General features: G+C 35.3%; 1 protein-coding gene across 1 annotated transcript in view; it reads right to left on the bottom strand.

Annotated features, from left to right (window-relative positions):
- The window catches only part of CC1H1orf146 (chromosome C1 C1orf146 homolog), a 59,260-nt gene that overhangs the window by 1,352 nt on the left and 38,277 nt on the right, over nt 1-19,631 (bottom strand). Inside the window, exons 2-5 of the mRNA XM_078451674.1 lie at nt 15,827-15,938; nt 3,031-3,121; nt 759-927; nt 292-370 (exon numbers count right to left, since the gene is read on the bottom strand). Of these exons, the coding sequence (XP_078307800.1) occupies nt 292-370; nt 759-927; nt 3,031-3,121; nt 15,827-15,895 (408 nt within the window). The 5' untranslated portion in view covers nt 15,896-15,938. The remainder of the gene's footprint in view (nt 1-291; nt 371-758; nt 928-3,030; nt 3,122-15,826; nt 15,939-19,631) is intronic.

A 19,631-nucleotide genomic window follows, 5' to 3' on the forward strand; every position in this document is an offset into this window, starting at 1 on the left:
TTAGAACTTAAAGGAAGATTTAAGTAACCAGTAGGACCAACACAATGTATATATGCCAAATGCTCTTTTGGCCTAAAGTTAGTCATTGTGGTAATGACTACCAGAAGTAAATTGAGAAGACTTGAGAGGCTGAGTTCAGGCTTCCAAGAGTTGCATGCTGAAAGAGCAACTTCTCTGAGGGGAACAGAAACAGTATTTGTCAATCCTGCTCAAGAGAGTGTGCATTTTGAAGTCAAGAACCTTAAAATCTATGAGTTTTTATGTATGTGTCATTTTCCTCAGGTGACTCACCTTAGCTATAGTGCACATAAGATTAATAACATCTACTGTGTTGTGTACTGGAAGTATCCGTAAGTTACTACCCAGGAATCTGAAAAATAATTCATAAGTTAAATACATTATATAACTTATATAGACATCTGTTAAGTAAACAGAAAGGAGAGAGAAAGCTCTTGTCATTTATTTATGCCCTGCCTATTCCACAGAGGATATGATAAACTTTATAGCCAGGATTGAACAGACTGAAATGTTCACTTTTGTTTTGGTCTTGCAGGAGAATCTCAGAAATCAGCATGAACTCTGAAACTTGTTACCCTCATTCTTGGAATACCCATTAGGCCTGCATTTTGTTAACTGTGACAAGTTAATATTATAACATTTATTTTTTGGCAAAACACAATTCACCTGTTTAAAAGGATTAAGAACAAAAGTGAGCATATTGTAATTTAAGAAAAGTCTATAGTACTATTCATCCATACCTCTGCTGAATCCTGAACATCAGTTTCCATTCCTCAGGCCCATGGAAGGCAGCAGACAGAACCAAAAAGCTATTTTGGTGAATATTAGTAAACTTCTCAATTTTGGCTAGAAATATTTCTTCAGCTGATGTAAAGCATTCTTTAGCATCCATCAATAAAAATGCAACTCCTAGGAAAGGTGAACAAAATATAAAACATCACTTTGTCATAATAATAAAATATTTTGTAAACTCCACAAAATCAACAAAAATTCATATAGCTGGTTAAGTGTACAGGACCTAAACCCATAAGGAACAGAAGTTACTATAACAAAATTCTTAAACTACAAAATGATTTTGGTAATTCTTTGAAGTGCTCTATATAAAAGGATGGCTTATTCTAAATAAGAGGAAAAATGTATTGGTCATCATTTTCTGATGATGGCACTGTATACATAGTAATGCCTAATTTTAGTGAAAAGTTTTTTTGTGTGTTATAATGATTTTTTTTAAAGCTGAAAATCAAAGGAAGATAAGCCTTCAATTGTTTCTTGAAGAAACCTTTGTAGAGAATATTAACTATTACATACATTAATATACTCGATAAGCAGTTACCTAGGATTTTTGAAAAAGTATCAGGCCTGTAAGAATAGTCCTGAAAGGAAATTTGATCTAATTATAGCAGTTTAAATGATGAGGAGTAGACAATCTGAGGAAAGTGATTATATACTAATTGAGTGAAGTTGGGCAATTTATATAAACCTCTTTGAACCTAAGTTCCCCCATCTGTAAGATGGCAATAATAATTGTTCATGGGTTTGTTGAGAGGATTCAATAAGATACAGTATATAAAGTGGCCAAGGCACATAGGAGGTATTCAAGAACATTTCACTTCTCCCTAGTGTGGGCTCTTTATTCAACCAGGAAGGATGAGTTTGAAGTTGGACCACTTTCAGCCTGGAGTTTTATTTCTAGTAGCTTTTTTTTTTTTTTTTTTAATTACCTTTCAGATTTTCACTTTTATTTCTTCAAGATTTAGGACTGCACTCTTATGATTACAACAAACTTTAGTCCAACTATCTCAGTCTCCATATTTTTTTGTATGTAAATATTTGCAGACTGATTTAAGGCTTAAGTTACCTAATATAGTGTGCCAACGATCTATGAGAATGTCAAGTACAGATTATTCTACTTTTATATTTAGAATGCATCTCATTGAGAATAGTCCTCATCCAGTCTGACCATTTCTGCTTTTTTTTTTTCCAATATATGAAATTTATTGTCAAATTGGTTTCCATACAACACCCAGTGCTCATCCCAAAAGGTGCCCTCCTCAATACCCACCCTCCCCTCCCTCCCACCCCCCCATCTAGTAGCTTTTTTTTTTAAATTTTTTTAATGTTTACTTATTTTTGAGACAGAGAGACAGAGCATGAACGGGGGAGGGGCAGAGAGAGAGGGAGACACAGAATCGGAAGCAGGCTCCAGGCTCTGAGCCATCAGCCCAGAGCCCGACGCGGGGCTCGAACTCACGGACCGTGAGATGGTGACCTGAGCTGAAGTCGGACGCTCAACCGACCGAGCCACCCAGGCGCCCCTCTAGTAGCTTTTGAAAGCTGCCTGTCTTCCAAAACCTCTGCTAAAGTATCAGTCTGTCTGCAACCCTCCTGATAAAATCCTTTACCTCCACCTCTTTTATCACTTCACTCATTTCCCTATCACAAAACTATGCTTTGTGCTGCCCCCTCTCCATCGTCCCAGGCTTCTCATCTCCTAATCTAATTCCTTCCTCTATTTTGCCCATGACCGTTGTACAGTTTTATGATTTGCGGAACTTCTATTTGTCTCCATTTGGTTCTTTTCTTTTAGTATTTGTTTATGTTATATTCATCAAAATCATGTACAAAATCATGAAAAAACATTCTCCTATATTGTTTTTGTATATGGCTTTTGACCAATGTGACGTTGGCCTCTTCATTAATACTGGTAACATTTTAAGTACTGACTGTTGGAGAGGTGGCTTTGTTCTATTTTCATCTTAGTTCCAAAACAAGTAGTTTTTAATATCTTCTACCACACTCCACTGGTTTGGCTTTAGTTCAACAATTGTAATCTAAAAAGAAATGCATGTTGTAATCGGCCACACGCACTACTTTTGCAGCAGTAATAGTTTTATACATTTACCTCTCTGAAAAGATAGTACCTTAAGCTTATTACCTGGTTATTGAACTACCACTATTAGAATTTATACTCCTATATTTTATAAGAAACTTAAGACAGCAAATATACTGTACCAGAAAGAGAAAAGATAATTGATCCATTTTCCACTGAATCTGAATACCGAATCTTGTGGCTTCGATCTAGGGCAGTTGCAACTTCACAACTCTAAAAAAAAATTTTTTCAGAAACATAAACTTAAGACATGCTTACAATGATTTTTTGTTAAAGCTAATGAAAAAATTAATTTAATAGCTTCTTTTATAACTATACCACTTATATATCTGATCATCAAAGGAGACAGTAAATGTGCTCTCTATGGTGAAAACACTTTTGTAAAAACAAAAATATTTTGTTCTGAAACACACTGTGTTTGGAAATGAATTGTGTACTAGTTATGTTATTTAGAGACAGAAACAAAGGACAGTATTAAAGAACTAAACTATAAGAAGCAGAGCAAATGCAAAGTTCTTGTAAAAACACAACTTGGAGATGGATCCTGACATACATTAATATAAATTGGAAGGTGGGTTGTGGTGAGTTTCTTAGATGGTTCAAAGAACCATGAAGTGCCAGATGTACAAAATACCACAAGGAGACAACCAATTCTCCAATTTATTTGTGTATAGTACAGTTACTTTTATTATAATTTTAAGATGCTTCAAGCCTTAGATGAGTCAGAAAACACGTATGAACACAGCAACAGGACTTCTGTTTGAATGCCGTTTCAAAAACCATCTCATTTTCTATTCTATACAAGTAATTACTTAGATAATTTTATCCAAGCCACTAAAATGTAAGTGGTTAATAGGGTTTCCTGATTGGTTACAGCTCAAGCTGATTATTCTCCAAGTAGATAAAAATACCTTAGGTATATTAATTTTATATTTTGCTTTATAACATGTATATTTTAAGTACACAGGCTGGAATTATGTACAAAATATATGCTTCCTTTCTGTCCCAAAGAGAGTATTTTGTGCCAAACAGATCCTGACACAGAGTTCAACTATGGCTCTTCCCATGAGTTTATTTCTGCCGCTTTAAAACTATACATTGATTCCAGCAATGGCAGACTAAGCAATTTAAGCCAAACCTTCTGCTGAAGCAACTAGAAAAGCTGGACAATTTAAAAAAATCTTCTTGAATACATCAGAGAGCTAGCAGGATAGTGAACAATTATAAGGCCAAATCCATACAGAAATTCAAAGATATGAGACCAGCATTTAGGCCACCTTTTCCCTGAGGGCATCTGCCAATTCCAAAAGAGCTGACAGGCTAAACACAGCTTCTGATAAAAGTAGAACAGCTCTCACAGGGACTATAGCCTAGCTTCAAACCATTTCAATCCCAGAAATTGTCTTTAGGTGATACTGTATTACTAGTATTCACAACCATCTTGCAGAACCACTCCCTAGAGCAACCTTTCTCAATCAGGTTTCCTCTTTCGAACTACAAAGAAAATTATCTGAGTGACTATTCTTTCAATTCTCACATAACTAGTACCATTCTAGATGTAATTCATTTATTACATACAATAGATGCTTTAGGGCTTGGACTGACAGATTTTGCAAATAAAAATAAAGAACACCCAGTTGAATTTGAATTTCAGATAAACAACATAATTTTTAGTATAAGTATGTCCCATGCAATATTTGGGATGTACTTATACTAAATTAATTGCTTACCTAAAACCCAAATATTGTAACTGCATGTCCTGTAATGTATGTAGCAACCCTGCTTAGGTTTTAGGGGTTTAATTCTCTTGTAAAATTAAAGCTTCTTAGAGGAATAGAATACTATTCTAGGCCTCAAATTATTTCTACAATTTTTCAAATACAAATTCCAACACACAAAAATAATCAGACATACAAAGAGATGAAATACTTGGAAGAGAACTATGAGAAACAATAGGCAATAGAAGTAGACTCACAGGGGATACATAAAGTGAAGTTATATCAGATCCATACCTTAAAATAGCAATGTTTACTATGTTTAAGGAGATGAAAGACAAGACTGAGAATTTTGGCTAAGAACCAGAAACTATAAAAGGATGTAACAGATGTGAGTCAGAAAAGCTTCATAAAATATGAGTTAAACCTTTAAAGTAGAAAGGAGTTTATTAAGCAGACAAGTGAAGGAAGAAGATAAATGTGAGAAAAGCACAGACAGAAAAAGTAACAGGCAAAGGCATTCAGAACCAAAAGTAGAATCCTTAGATGATAAATATGTAAGGTATACACAAGTCAGTTAACTTGAAGATGGTGTTAGGAATAAATGCGTGCATAACCTAAGTACGCATGTATGCCATGTTAATGAATTTTAATCATATTCTATTAGTAGCTACACCTCTAGTGAGTATGGAAGAATGTACAAGATTTGTCAAATCACTATGCTATACACCTGGAAAATATGGTAACACTGTGTCAACTATACTTCAATAAAAAATAATAATAAACTTAAAAAATTCATATGCTATCTGGGGTGCCAACTAAAAGAATGATAATAAAAATAATAAAAGAAAATAATAAAAATAAAAATAAAAAGTACTGAATTAGAAAAAAAAATAGCCAAATTCAACAGTTAATTTTTCAAATAACTAGGAGCTAAAACCAGATTTTCCAAAGCATATTTTATGAAATATTAGTCCCATGAGATATTGAAATGTATTCCTTATTCAATTAATACTTAGAAACACTGAATATTATTTTATCTCCTTTTGAGGATTTATAATGCATCTGAGCATATGAACAGCTGTTAAGACAGTGCAATAAAAAAATTGTATAAATTTGTTTATACAAGAATTCCAAATACAATCCAATACTTCTTTCTACAAATATAACACCTATCAATATTCTATAAAATTAACATTCTGTCTACCAAATCCACTCATTAGAAAGGAACCATAAATAAAAACAGAAATGAGAAAGGGTACTCAATAACTGATACAGTTAATGAGAAAATTAAACGAATGCCAATATGAAAATTTTAATTACAGAAATGGCAATTTCATAAATTTCAACTTAATAAACTTATCTCTATAATTTAGTAAATTTTTGAAAAAATATATAATTTATGAAATAGACTCATAACATAGTGCAAAACTTAACTAAGCAAAACCACTATTTTTCTACATTGCATAAAAAAATTAACAGCACAGAAAATTTAATAGTAAAGCACCTTTTACCTTAAAATTTCCATGCTATATAACTACATAGACATAGACAAAAGGAATAAAAAAAAAAAGAATGAAAAAGGAAACCCCCTACACCACAGCACAGGGGAAGTGCCCTGCAGGTCCTCACCACTCCAGGGACTATCCAAAATGACCAAACGGAAGAATTCCCCTCAGAAGAATCTCCAGGAAATAACAACAGCTAATGAACTGATCAAAAAGATTTAAATAATATAACAGAAAGTGAATTTAGAATAATAGTCATAAAATTAATCGCTGGGCTTGAAAACAGTATACAGGACAGCAGAGAATCTCTTGCCACAGAGATCAAGGGACTAAGGAACAGTCACGAGGAGCTGAAAAGCGCTTTAAACGAAATGCAAAACAAAATGGAAACGACGACGGCTCGGATTGAAGAGGCAGAGGAGAGAATAGGTGAACTAGAAGATAAAGTTATGGAGAAAGAGGAAGCTGAGAGAAAGAGAGAGAAAAAAATCCAGGAGTATGAGGGAAAAATTAGAGAACTAAGTGATACACTAAAAAGAAATAATATACGCATAATTGGTATCCCAGAGGAGGAAGAGAGAGGGAAAGGTGCTGAAGGGGTACTTGAAGAAATTATAGCTGAGAACTTCCCTGAACTGGGGAAGGAAAAAGGCATTGAAATCCAAGAGGCACAGAGAACTCCCTTCATACGTAACTTGAATCGATCTTCTGCACGACATATCATAGTCAAACTGGCAAAATACAAGGATAAAGAGAGAATTCTGAAAGCAGCAAGGGATAAACGTGCCCTCACATATAAAGGGAGACCTATAAGACTCGTGACTGATCTCTCTTTTGAAACTTGGCAGGCCAGAAAGGATTGGCACGATATCTTCAGTGTGCTAAACAGAAAAAATATGCAGCCGAGAATCCTTTATCCAGCAAGTCTGTCATTTAGAATAGAAGGAGAGATAAAGGTCTTCCCAAACAAACAAAAACTGAAGGAATTTGTCACCACTAAACCAGCCCTACAAGAGATCCTAAGGGGGATCCTGTGAGACAAAGTACCAGAGACATCACTACAAGCATAAAACATACAGACATCACAATGACTCTAAACCCATATCTTTCTATAATAACACTGAATGTAAATGGATTAAATGCGCCAACCAAAAGACATAGGGTATCAGAATGGATAAAAAAACAAGACCCATCTATTTGCTGTCTACAAGAGACTCATTTTAGATCTGAGGACACCTTTAGATTGAGAGTGAGGGGATGGAGAACTATTTATCATGCTACTGGAAGCCAAAAGAAAGCTGGAGTGGCCATACTTATATCAGACAAACTAGACTTTAAATTAAAGGCTGTAACAAGAGATGAAGAAGGGCATTATATAATAATTACAGGGTCTATCCATCAGGAAGATCTAACATTTATAAATGTCTATGCGCCAAATACCGGAGCCCCCAAATATATAAAACAATTACTCATAAATATAAGCAACCTTATTGATAAGAATGTGGTAATTGCAGGGGACTTTCACACCCCACTTACAGAAATGGATAGATCATCTAGACACACAGTCAATAAAGAAACAAGGGCCCTGAATGATACACTGGATCAGATGGACTTGACAGATATATTTAGAACTCTGCATCCCAAAGCAACAGAATATACTTTCTTCTCGAGTGCACATGGAACATTCTCCAAGATAGATCATATACTGGGTCACAAAACAGCCCTTCATAAGTTTACAAGAATTGAAATTATACCATGCATACTTTCAGACCACAATGCTATGAAGCTTGAAATCAACCACAAAAAAAAGTCTGGAAAACCTCCAAAAGCATGGAGGTTAAAGAACACCCTACTAACGAATGAGTGGGTCAACCAGGCAATTAGAGAAGAAATTAAAAAATATATGGAAACAAACGAAAATGAAAATACAACAATCCAAACGCTTTGGGACACAGCGAAGGCAGTCCTGAGAGGAAAATACATAGCAATCCAGGCCTATCTCAAGAAACAAGAAAAATCCCAAATACAAAATCTAACAGCACACCTAAAGGAACTGGAAGCAGAACAGCAAAGACACCCCACACCCAGCAGAAGAGAAATAATAAAGATCAGAGCAGAAATAAACAATATAGAATCTAAAAAAACTGTAGAGCAGATCAACGAAACCAAGAGTTGGTTTTTTGAAAAAATAAACAAAATTGACAAACCTCTAGCCAGGCTTCTCAAAAAGAAAAGGGAGATGACCCAAATAGATAAAATCATGAATGAAAATGGAATTATTACAACCAATCCCTCAGAGATACAAACAATTATCAGGGAATACTATGAAAAATTATATGCCAACAAATTGGACAACCTGGAAGAAATGGACAAATTCCTAAACACCCACACTCTTCCAAAACTCAATCAGGAGGAAATAGAAAGCTTGAACAGACTCATAACCAGCACCAGCGAATAAATTGAATTGGTTATCAAAAATCTCCCAACAAATAAGAGTCCAGGACCAGATGGCTTCCCAGGGGAGTTCTACCAGACGTTTAAAGCAGAGATAATACCTATCCTTCTCAAGCTATTCCAAGAAATAGAAAGGGAAGGAAAACTTCCAGACTCATTCTATGAAGCCAGTATTACTTTGGTTCCTAAACCAGACAGAGACCCAGTAAAAAAAGAGAACTACAGGCCAATATCCCTGATGAATATGGATGCAAAAATTCTCAATAAGATACTAGCAAATCGAATTCAACGGCATATAAAAAGAATCATTCACCATGATCAAGTGGGATTCATTCCTGGGATGCGGGGCTGGTTCAACATTCGCAAATCAATCAACGTGATACATCACATTAATAAAAAAAAAGAGAAGAACCATATGATCCTGTCAATCGATGCAGAAAAGGCCTTTGACAAAATCCAGCACCCTTTCTTAATAAAAACCCTTGAGAAAGTCGGGATAGAAGAAACATACTTAAAGATCATAAAAGCCATTTATGAAAAGCCCACAGCTAACATCATCCTCAATGGGGAAAAAATAAGAGCTTTTTCCCTGAGATCAGGAACACCACAGGGATGCCCACTCTCACCGCTGTTGTTTAACATAGTGCTGGAAGTTCTAGCTTCAGCAATCAGACAACAAAAGGAAATCAAAGGCATCAAAATTGGCAAAGATGAAGTCAAGCTTTCACTTTTTGCAGATGACATGATATTATACATGGAAAATCCGATAGACTCCACCAAAAGTCTGCTAGAACTGATACATGAATTCAGCAAAGTTGCAGGATACAAAATCAATGTACAGAAATCAGTTGCATTCTTATAAACTAACAATGAAGCAACAGAAAGACAAATAAAGAAACTGATCCCATTCACAATTGCACCAAGAAGCATAAAATACTTAGGAATAAATCTAACCAAAGATGTAAAAGATCTGTATGCTGAAAACTATAGAAAGCTTATGAAGGTAATTGAAGAAGAGATAAAGAAATGGAAAGACATTCCCTGCTCATGGATTGGAAGAATAAATATTGTCAAAATGTCAATACTACCCAAAGCTATCTACACATTCAGTGCAATCCCAATCAAAATTGCACCAGCATTCTTCTCGAAACTAGAACAAGCAATCCTAAAATTCATATGGAACCACAAAAGGCCCCAAATAGCCAAAGCAATTTTGAAGAAGAAGGCCAAAGCAGGAGGCATCACAATCCCAGACTTTAGCCTCTACTACAAAGCTGTCATCATCAAGACAGCATGGTATTGGCATAAAAACAGACACATAGACCAATGGAATAGAATAGAAACCCCAGAACTAGACCCACAAACGTATGGCCAACTCATCTTTGACAAAGCAGGAAAGAACATCCAATGGAAAAAAGACAGTCTCTTTAACAAATGGTGCTGGGAGAACTGGACAGCAACATGCAGAAGGTTGAAACTAGACCACTTTCTCACACCATTCACAAAAATAAACTCAAAATGGATAAAGGACCTGAATGTGAGACAGGAAACCATCAAAACCTTAGAGGAGAAAGCAGGAAAAGACCTCTCTGACCTCAGCCATAGCAATCTCTTACTCGACACATCCCCAAAGGCAAGGGAATTAAAAGCAAAAGTGAATTACTGGGACCTTATGAAGATAAAAAGCTTCTGCACAGCAAAGGAAACAACCAACAGAACTAGAAGGCAACCAACGGAATGGGAAAAGATATTTGCAAATGACATATCAGACAAAGGGCTAGTATCCAAAATCTATAAAGAGCTCACCAAACTCCACACCCGAAAAACAAATAACCCAGTGAAGAAATGGGCAGAAAACATGAATAGACACTTCTCTAAAGAAGACATCTGGATGGCCAACAGGCACATGAAAAGATGTTCAACGTCGCTCCTTATCAGGGAAATACAAATCAAAACCACACTCAGATATCACCTCACGCCAGTCAGAGTGGCCAAAATGAACAAATCAGGAGACTATAGATGCTGGAGAGGATGTGGAGAAACGGGAACCCTCTTGCACTGTTGGTGGGAATGCAAATTGGTGCAGCCGCTCTGGAAAGCAGTGTGGAGGTTCCTCAGAAAATTAAAAATAGACCTACCCTATGACCCAGCAACAGCACTGCTAGGAATTTACCCAAGGGATACAGGAGTACTGATGCATAGGGGCACTTGTACCCCAATGTTTATAGCAGCACTGTCAACAATAGCCAAATTATGGAAAGAGCCTAAATGTCCATCAACTGATGAATGGATAAAGAAACTGTGGTTTATATACACAATGGAATACTATGTGGCAATGAGAAAAAATGAAATATGGCCTTTTGTAGCAACGTGGATGGAACTGGAGAGTGTGATGCTAAGTGAAATAAGCCATACAGAGAAAGACAGATATCATATGGTTTCACTCTTATGTGGATCCTGAGAAACGTAACAGAAACCCATGGGGGAGGGGAAGGAAAAAAAAAAAAAAAAGAGGTTAGAGTGGGAGAGAGCCAAAGCATAAGAGACTGTTAAAAACTGAGAACAAACTGAGGGTTGATGGGGGGTGGGAGGGAGGGTAGGGTGGGTGATGGGTATTGAGGAGGGCACCTTTTGGGATGAGCACTGGGTGTTGTATGGAAACCAATTTGACAGTAAATTTCATATATTAAAAAGAAAAAAAAGGAACAGAATATGAAGAAAAAATTTTTTAATTATCTGAGAAAATAAAGACTTGAAAAAAAACGATATATCTCATGTGTTCAAAGGATGGGAAGAATAAATTTTTCCCTCATTTAATAAATTAGTTCAATTCAAATCAAAAGTGTAATGAATGGAAAATTTTTTTAACTTAAAGTGATTTTGAAGTTCATCTAGAATAAAGTTCGGCAAACTATTTCAGCAGAAGGCCAGATAATAAATATTATAGGCTTGTGAGGCTGCATATGATCTCTGTCACATTTTTTTTCTTTTCTTCCTTTCTTCTTCCCTGTCTCCCTCTCTTTCTCTCACTGTCCCTCCTTCCTTCCCATCTTCTTTCCCTCCTTCCTTCTTTCCTTCTTCTTTTCCTTCCTTCCTGTCTCCTTCCTTCCTTCTCTCTTTCTCTCTCTTTTTTATAAGCCTTTAAAAATGTAAAAACCCTGCTTAACTCATTGGCTTGGCAATAACATGCTGTAGGCCAGGGCATACACCATAGTTTTATGATTCCCTGATCAAGAAGAAAAAATATGTTCTAAAAACATATGAACAGTATGGAAGGAACATGCCTTATTAAGTTTAAGGTATATCACCCAACTACAATGAATTTAAAAGTGTGGTAATGATTCAATATTTAATATATACATCAACTGAAGAGAAAACAACAGAATCAGATTCAAAACTATATAATGATTATCTGTATATGAGCATATGTATAGATGTATAACACATATTTAAGGCTGATATATACAAATTTTATAAGAGCAATTTAAGAAATCTCAGGGAAGAAGCTGTTAAATTTGACTGTATAATAAAAACAGCTGCCTTAATTCCTAAAGACAGAGTAGAAATAAAAATATGCAACTTATGATTTCACAAATACCAAATAAAATTGAAAGGCAAAAAAAAAACCTTAAGAAAAATCTTAATAGTATAACACAATTTTATATTTTTTAATATTTTAAAGAATAAAAATTTATTATTTATGCCAATAGAAAAAAAGGAAAGATAAAATTACAGAAGAGATAAAAATGTGTCTGAAAAAATGTTTAATCTCCTTTGTAATCAAAGAAATATAAAATATAAAATACCAAACTAGCAAAGATTTTCTTAAATAACATGTGGAACTGTCATAGGTGAGGATAAGTTGAGCTTCCTATATACTGCTGATGCCACTGTGTATAAAAACATCCTGTAGGGTAATTTGACAACACATATCAAAAGTCTTCAAATGGTGCATGTCTCTTTCTTTAATGCAACTATTCTATTTCAAAGAATTTTTCTAAAGCAAAAACTAGCAAAAAACAAAAAGATTTATGTGTAAGGTAAATGAAGACTCAGCATTTAAAATATAAAAATATAGAAAATACTAGAATAAAAATGGTGGTATCTCCTACTTTCTTTGAAAAGTACACAAAAACCAAAGGAGAATGAGAAACAATAGCAAACTTTCCTTTGTTGAAAGTGGGAAACATGTGTAACTCCCAACAAAACACATGAAAAAAGAACAGACTTCTACTTTGAGGGACATTTTTGAAAGCCATGTCTGACAATTTTGGCTCCTCTAGAGAAAGAACATTTCAGCTGTGTCTAATGCTTGTCTCATGAATCATTAACAAAATCCAGTAGTGGAAAGACATATCTTTTACATGAAAACTACAAGTACACACTGAATCTATTTAACTGTGTAACCAACATGAAAATAAATGCGGGAATTATGGTTATAGAAAAAGTATAAGTGCTATGCACATTTGATATAACTAATAAGTTATAAACACCTAATATAATTGGTGTTTGATTGATATAATTAATAAAAGTCTTGAGGAGAAAAGGAAATGAATAATGTTCTACTTATTGACCCGATTGGCTACATGGTATTCTCTTTATAATAACTCCATTAAATCGTTCATATATACTTTTATGTCCTTTTCTACCTTTCTCTATGTGTATTTCATAAGCTGAAAAAAGTCAAACAAAACAAAACAAAACCCTCAATGGGTGAGTTCAATAGGAATAGAGAAAAATATTGACATGGAACAAAGGACAGATTAAATTACCTAGATTGCAACCTAAAGACAGAAGAAGTGAAAGGGAAGTCAAAATGCATGGAGAATATTCTGATAAGATCAAACAAACATCTAATGGGAGTTCAGAGAGGAAGGAGCAAGGAAATAGGACAGAGGCAATATTAAAGGAGATGATGGATAAGAACTTGGTAATAACAACAATTTAAAGATTCATGAAGCCTCAAAAGATAAAAAGAAATCTATACCTTAAAACCACAGAATGCCAAAATCTGAAAAGCAGTCAGAGAAGAAAGGTAATCTTCAAGGAAGTGACAAACTGATGCTATCTTATCAACAATAACAATGGAAGTCAGAATCCAGTGAAATGAGTTCCTCAATATGCTGAAACAAAATACCTATAAATTTAGTGAAAATATCTTTCACTTTGGAGTAAATGGAATTCTCATACATTGCTGATGAGAGTATAAAACCATAATTCCCACATTATTTTTATTTTAGTTACACAGATTAGTCACGCAGTTAAATAGATTCAGTGCTCATTTGTAGTAAAACTGAAGAAAGTTTTCCAGTTTCTTATAAAAATAAACATCTGACCCATCTGACCCAGCAATTCCATTACTATGTATTTACTAGAGAAATGAAAACACAGATCAACAGACAGACATATAATGAGGTTTACAGCAGCTTACTTAAAAATGGCCCAAAACTGGAAACAACCCAAATGTCCATCTACTGGTGAATAGATAAATAAACTGGGGTATACTCATACAGTAAACTACTATTCAACAATAAAAGGAAACAAACTATTGTAATATGTAACAACATGTAAGCAAGACACAAAAGAATACCAACTGTGTCATTCCATCTATAGGAAATTCTACAATAGGCAAAACCAATTATAGTGATAAGTATCAGATCAATGGTTTACTTGAGGCAGGGGGCTGGAAAAGAAATTACTATAAAAGGACATAAAGGAACTTTCTAGAGTGATGCATATGTTCTATATTTTGATTGTAAAACTCATCAAACTTCACATTTAAAATGAGTGCATTTTATTGTATGTAAGTTATACTTAAATTGACTTTTAAAACATCTTTCAAAATCAAGGGGAAAACAGAAATATTTTGATATTAACAAAAAATGAGAGTAAGTTTTTTACTTCTAGAAAATCCTCATACAGGTAAATTCTAAATTATATTCTTCAGATAAAAAGAAAGTGATTTAAAAAGAGAGGTCTGAGCCAAAGGAAAAAAAGGAGAGCAAAAACAACAGCAAAGACATGAGTAAATCTAAACAAATGCTAACTTTAGAAAATAAGACTTTGTGGAGTTAAAAAACAGAATTAAACTAAATATGATAACAACAAGAATCTTGTTCTAAGAGTGTTCTAAGATTCTTTTGTGATTTAAGATGAGGATAAAGGTAATTATTCACTGTGATTTTGTGGAACTAAGTATACATGTTAAAATTTCTAGGGCAACCACTAAAATAGTAGAAATAGGGCATATCATTTCCAAAGCTAGTAAAAGAGGGAGAGAGATGGTGATGGGGGGAGGGGGAGAGGTAGAGAGAGAGAGAGAGACTGACCAATCAATACAAAAACTAACAAGAAAGGAGAGAAAAAAGAAACAGAAAAGGTGGGACAAATAGGAAAAAAACAAGATGATTAAACATAATAAATGAATTATAAAGTAGTTGCTCTTCACACATTAGCATGGATTGCTGGCTTCCTTTCTCAAAATCAGTCTAAAAAAGCTATATAATTAAGAGAGAAACATGAATTCTAGAAACCTAACAAAAAGAAGCATGAAAAAAAATCAGTGAGACTTAAGGCTGTCCTAAACTGGTATGTGTTATGGAGTTAGATGGCTAAAGCTAATAGGGCAAAGTGCAGCTTGAGGCAGCAGTTAGAGGACAGAGTGGATAAAAATCTTATTTTAACTCTTATACTGCCTCTCTCCTCTTTACTGTGGAATAGTCATCTCCTGCCCCTTCACTCTAGACATCAGCTAGTGTTCACAGATAAATACCAGGGCAATGGAGAAATCCTGTTGACTAAGGAGTTAAAAACAGCTATGGACTGACCAAGTGCCTTCAGACATTTAACTTCCCATCCCCTCCCATCCAAACTATGGAGACAGCTTCCTCCTAATGCCACTAAGTTAAAAAAAATCAGTTTCTGTGGTTTATTTCTTTAAAAACCTTAAATAATATATATGTGCATATGTGTTACTGTTTCTGCAATCCTTTAACATCTCTATTAGAACAGGCTTATAAAGAAAAAAAAGAACTTTAAAAAATTTCCAACCCTCAAATATTTAGAGATGTAAGATGTTGAAAATTGATACAATAAAGTTTATAATTTATCTTTAAAATACATTTAGTTTATGTGCTTGCTGATCCACATAACTTTGATAATCAAGCTAAGGATCTTTTAAAATATTGTTCTATGGTTTTTAATTTTTAAATTAAAGATCAATGGCCCAAATGTCTATTTACCTTAAGAGATGAGCTAATAATAATGGTGGTTGTCCATTTTATTTTTTCTTTTGTGCCATTTTCAGCCATCTGTCTGTCTTTGGATCAACCCAGCTTCTAACGGTGCCACAATCTGAAAAAAGGTAAGAGGAAACAGGACATGTAGAAATGTTTGATGAATGAGTAAATTAAAGACAGAAATGAAACTATGTGGGGGCACCTGGATGGCTGAGTTGGTTAAAGTCCAACTCTAGATTTCAGTTCAGGTCATGATCTCATAGTCATGAAATCGAGCCCTGCATCAGGCTCCACCAAGGGTGTAGAGCCTGCTTAAGATTCTCTCTCTCCCTCCCCCACTGGTGCTTTCTAGAAAGAAAGAAACAAACAAACAAGGTTAATGGAGACATTCTAAATAATATTTGAAAGTTAAAATTTGACACTGAAAATATGTCTTGTTATACATTAAGCTTATCAATACCACGCTTCCTATTGCTAAAAAGGAGATAGTAGACCCAAAACGGAGTCACTTGCACTAAACCCCACATCAGTAAACCAAGACTTAATATCCAACCTAACTTCAGTTTCACCACCCAACCACCCTATCCCTCACTTACCACCCCCCCACCCCCTGCAATGTAACCTTTAACCAATTGACACTGAATACTTGGTCAGCACTGGTGAAATAATGCACTCAGTAAATCCCTTCCTTTCCCCTCAGGAAAGTAACCTTGCCTGAAAAATGCATTCTTTGCCAATAATTTTTTTCCAACTCCTGTCTTTAAACACTTCCCTTTTTGGGGCATTTGGGTGGCTCAGTTGATTGAGCATCCTACTTCAGCTCAGGTCATGTCTCATGGTTCATGAGTTCCAGTCCCACACCGGTCTTTCTGCTGTCAGTGCAGACCCTCTTCAGACACTCTGTCCCCCGCTCTCTCTGCCCCTTCCCCACTCATTCTCTCAAAACTAAATAAACAATTTAAAAAAAAAAAAAAACCTTCCCTTTCCCACAGCTTGGTGGAGTTCCTTTCCCTTGCTAATTGGGATACTGCCCAATTCATGATTCATGGAATAAAGCCAATTTGGTTTTTTTAAAAATATAATTGATTGTCTAACTAGTTTCCATACAACACCCAGTGCTCATCCCAACAAGTGCTATCCTCAATGCCCATCAACAACCTTCCCCTCTCCCCCACCCCCCATCAACCCTCAGTTTGTTCTCAGTATTTAACAGTCTCTTATGGTTTATCTCCCTCCCTCTCTGTAACTTTTTTTTCCCCTTCCCCTCTCCCATGGTCTTCTGTTAAGTTTCTCAAGATCCACATATGAGTGAATACATACGGTAAATGTACTCAGTCGAATTTTTGCTATTTAACTCTACTAACAATTACTAAAAACAATGGTTCCCATTACAGGGCATCAGGGTTTTCTCCCTTTTCCTTTTTTTTCAGGGTTACTTCAACAAACAAAGCAAAGCAAACCTAATTAAAGGTACAGACGCTTCACCACTGAAAGTAATGAGGAGCTCTGTAGAGGACTGAACAATGGGAAAGAGAAGCCAAAATGCAACAGCAGAATGCACACAGCATACACCAGAAACACTGCCAGGAGTGCCAGGCCCTGGACAGTGTATCACCCCTTTTTAATATAGTGGTACTCTCAGGTGCAGGAAACATAACAAGCTTTTAGAACATGCAAAACACTGACAGAAACTTAGTCAAAATTGCAAGACAGAGGAATTCTCCCCAAAAGAAAGGTCAAGAAGAAATCATAGCCAGGGGCTTGCTTAAAATAGATATAGGCAATATATCTGAGAATTTAGATCAACAAGAATTTAGATCAACATTCCTAAAACTACTAGCTGGCCTTGAAAAAGCACAGAAGACCCCAGAGAAACCCTTGCTGCAAAGATCAAAGACCTAAAAACTAGTCAGCACGAATTGAAAAAGGCTATAAATGAGATGCAAAATGGGCTAGATACAGTGAAGCAAGACGGAAGAAACAGAGGAGAGAATAGATGAAATAGATGTTAAAATTATGGAAAATCATGAAACTGAAAAAAGAGGGAAAGGAAATTACTAGATCATAATGGGAGGCATAGAGAACTAACTGATTCCATGAAATGAAGCAATATCCATATCATAGGGGTCCCAGAAGAAGAAGAGTGAGAAAAAGGGGCAGAAAGTTTATTTGAACAAGTTATAGATGAGAACTTCTCTAACCTGGGAAAAGGAAACAGGCATCCAAGTCCAAGAGGCACAGAGAACTCCCTTCAAAATCAACAAAAACAGCTCAAAACCATGACATATGATAGTGAAACTTGCAAAATACAAAGATAAAGGGAGAATTCTGAAAGCAGCTAGGGAGAAAAGGTCCTTAACCTACAAGAGTAGACACATAAGGTTAGTAGCAGACCTGTCCACTGAAACTTAGCAGGCCAGAAGGGAGTGGCAGGAAATATTCAATGTGCTAAATAGGAAAAACATGCAGCCAAGAATCCTTTATACAGCAAGTCTGTCATTCAGAACAGAAAGAGACATACTTTCCAAGACAAATGAAAATTAAAGGAGTTAATGACCACTAAACCAGCCCTACAAGAGATCCTCAGGGTGACCCTGTGAGTGGAAAGCAGCAAAGACTACAAAAGACCAGAGAACACCATCAGAAACACCAAATCTACAGATAATAGAGATAATAATAATAAATTCATATCTTTCAATAATCACTCTGAAAGTAAATGGACTAAATGCTCCAATGAAAAGACACAAGGTAGCAGAATGGATAAAAAAACAAGATCTATCTATGTGCTGTCTACAAGAGACCCATTTTACACCTAAGGACACATGCAGGGTGAAAGTGAGGGGATGGAGAGCCATCTATAATGCTAATGGAAGTCAAAAGAAAGCCAGAGTAGCAATACTTATACCAGACAAACTAGATTTTAAAACAAAGACTGTTACAAGAGATGAAGAAGGGAATTATACCATAATTAATGGGGTTATCCATCAACAATATCTAACAATTGTAAATATTTATGCTAACATGGAAGCACCCAAATATGTGCATCAATTAATCACAAACATAAACAAACTCATCGATAATAATACCATTATAGGAGCAGACTTTAATACTCCACTCACAGCAATGGACAGATGAAGTTAGGAGAAAATCAGCAAGGAAACAATGGCTTTGAATGACACATTGGACCAGATGGACTTAACAGATATATTCAGAACATTTCACCCTAAAAAGCACCATAATACACATTCTTCTTGAGTGCACATGGAACATTCTCCAGAACAGATCACATACTGGGTCACAAACCAGCCCTGAACAAGTACAAAAAGATCAAGATCATATCATGCATGTTTTCAGATTACAACACTATGAAACTTGAAATCACCCAAAAGAAAAAATTTGGAAAGCCCTCAAATACATGAAGGTTAAAGAACATCCCAGTAAAGAATGAATGGGTTAACCAGGAAATTAAAGAATAAAATACACGGAAGCAAATGAAAATGAAGACATACAGTGCAAACATTTTGGGATATAGCAAAGGCAGTCCTAAGAGGAAAATACATTGCAATTGTGGCCATCTTAAGAAGCAAGAAAGGTCCCAAATACACAACCTAACCTTACACCTAAAGGAGCTAGGAAAGGAGAAGCAAATAAAGCCCAAAGCAGTGGAAAGGAAATAATAAAACTCAGAGAGAACTAAATGATTTAGAAACAAACAAACAAAAAACAGAACAGATCAAAGAAACTAAAAGGTGGTGTTTTTTTGAAAGAATAAACAAAATTGATAAACCCCCAGCCAGACTTAACAAAA

The sequence above is a fragment of the Panthera onca genome, chromosome C1 (genome assembly GCF_046562875.1).
Source record: "Panthera onca isolate mPanOnc1 chromosome C1, mPanOnc1 haplotype 2, whole genome shotgun sequence".
NCBI classification, from domain to species: Eukaryota; Metazoa; Chordata; class Mammalia; order Carnivora; family Felidae; genus Panthera; species Panthera onca.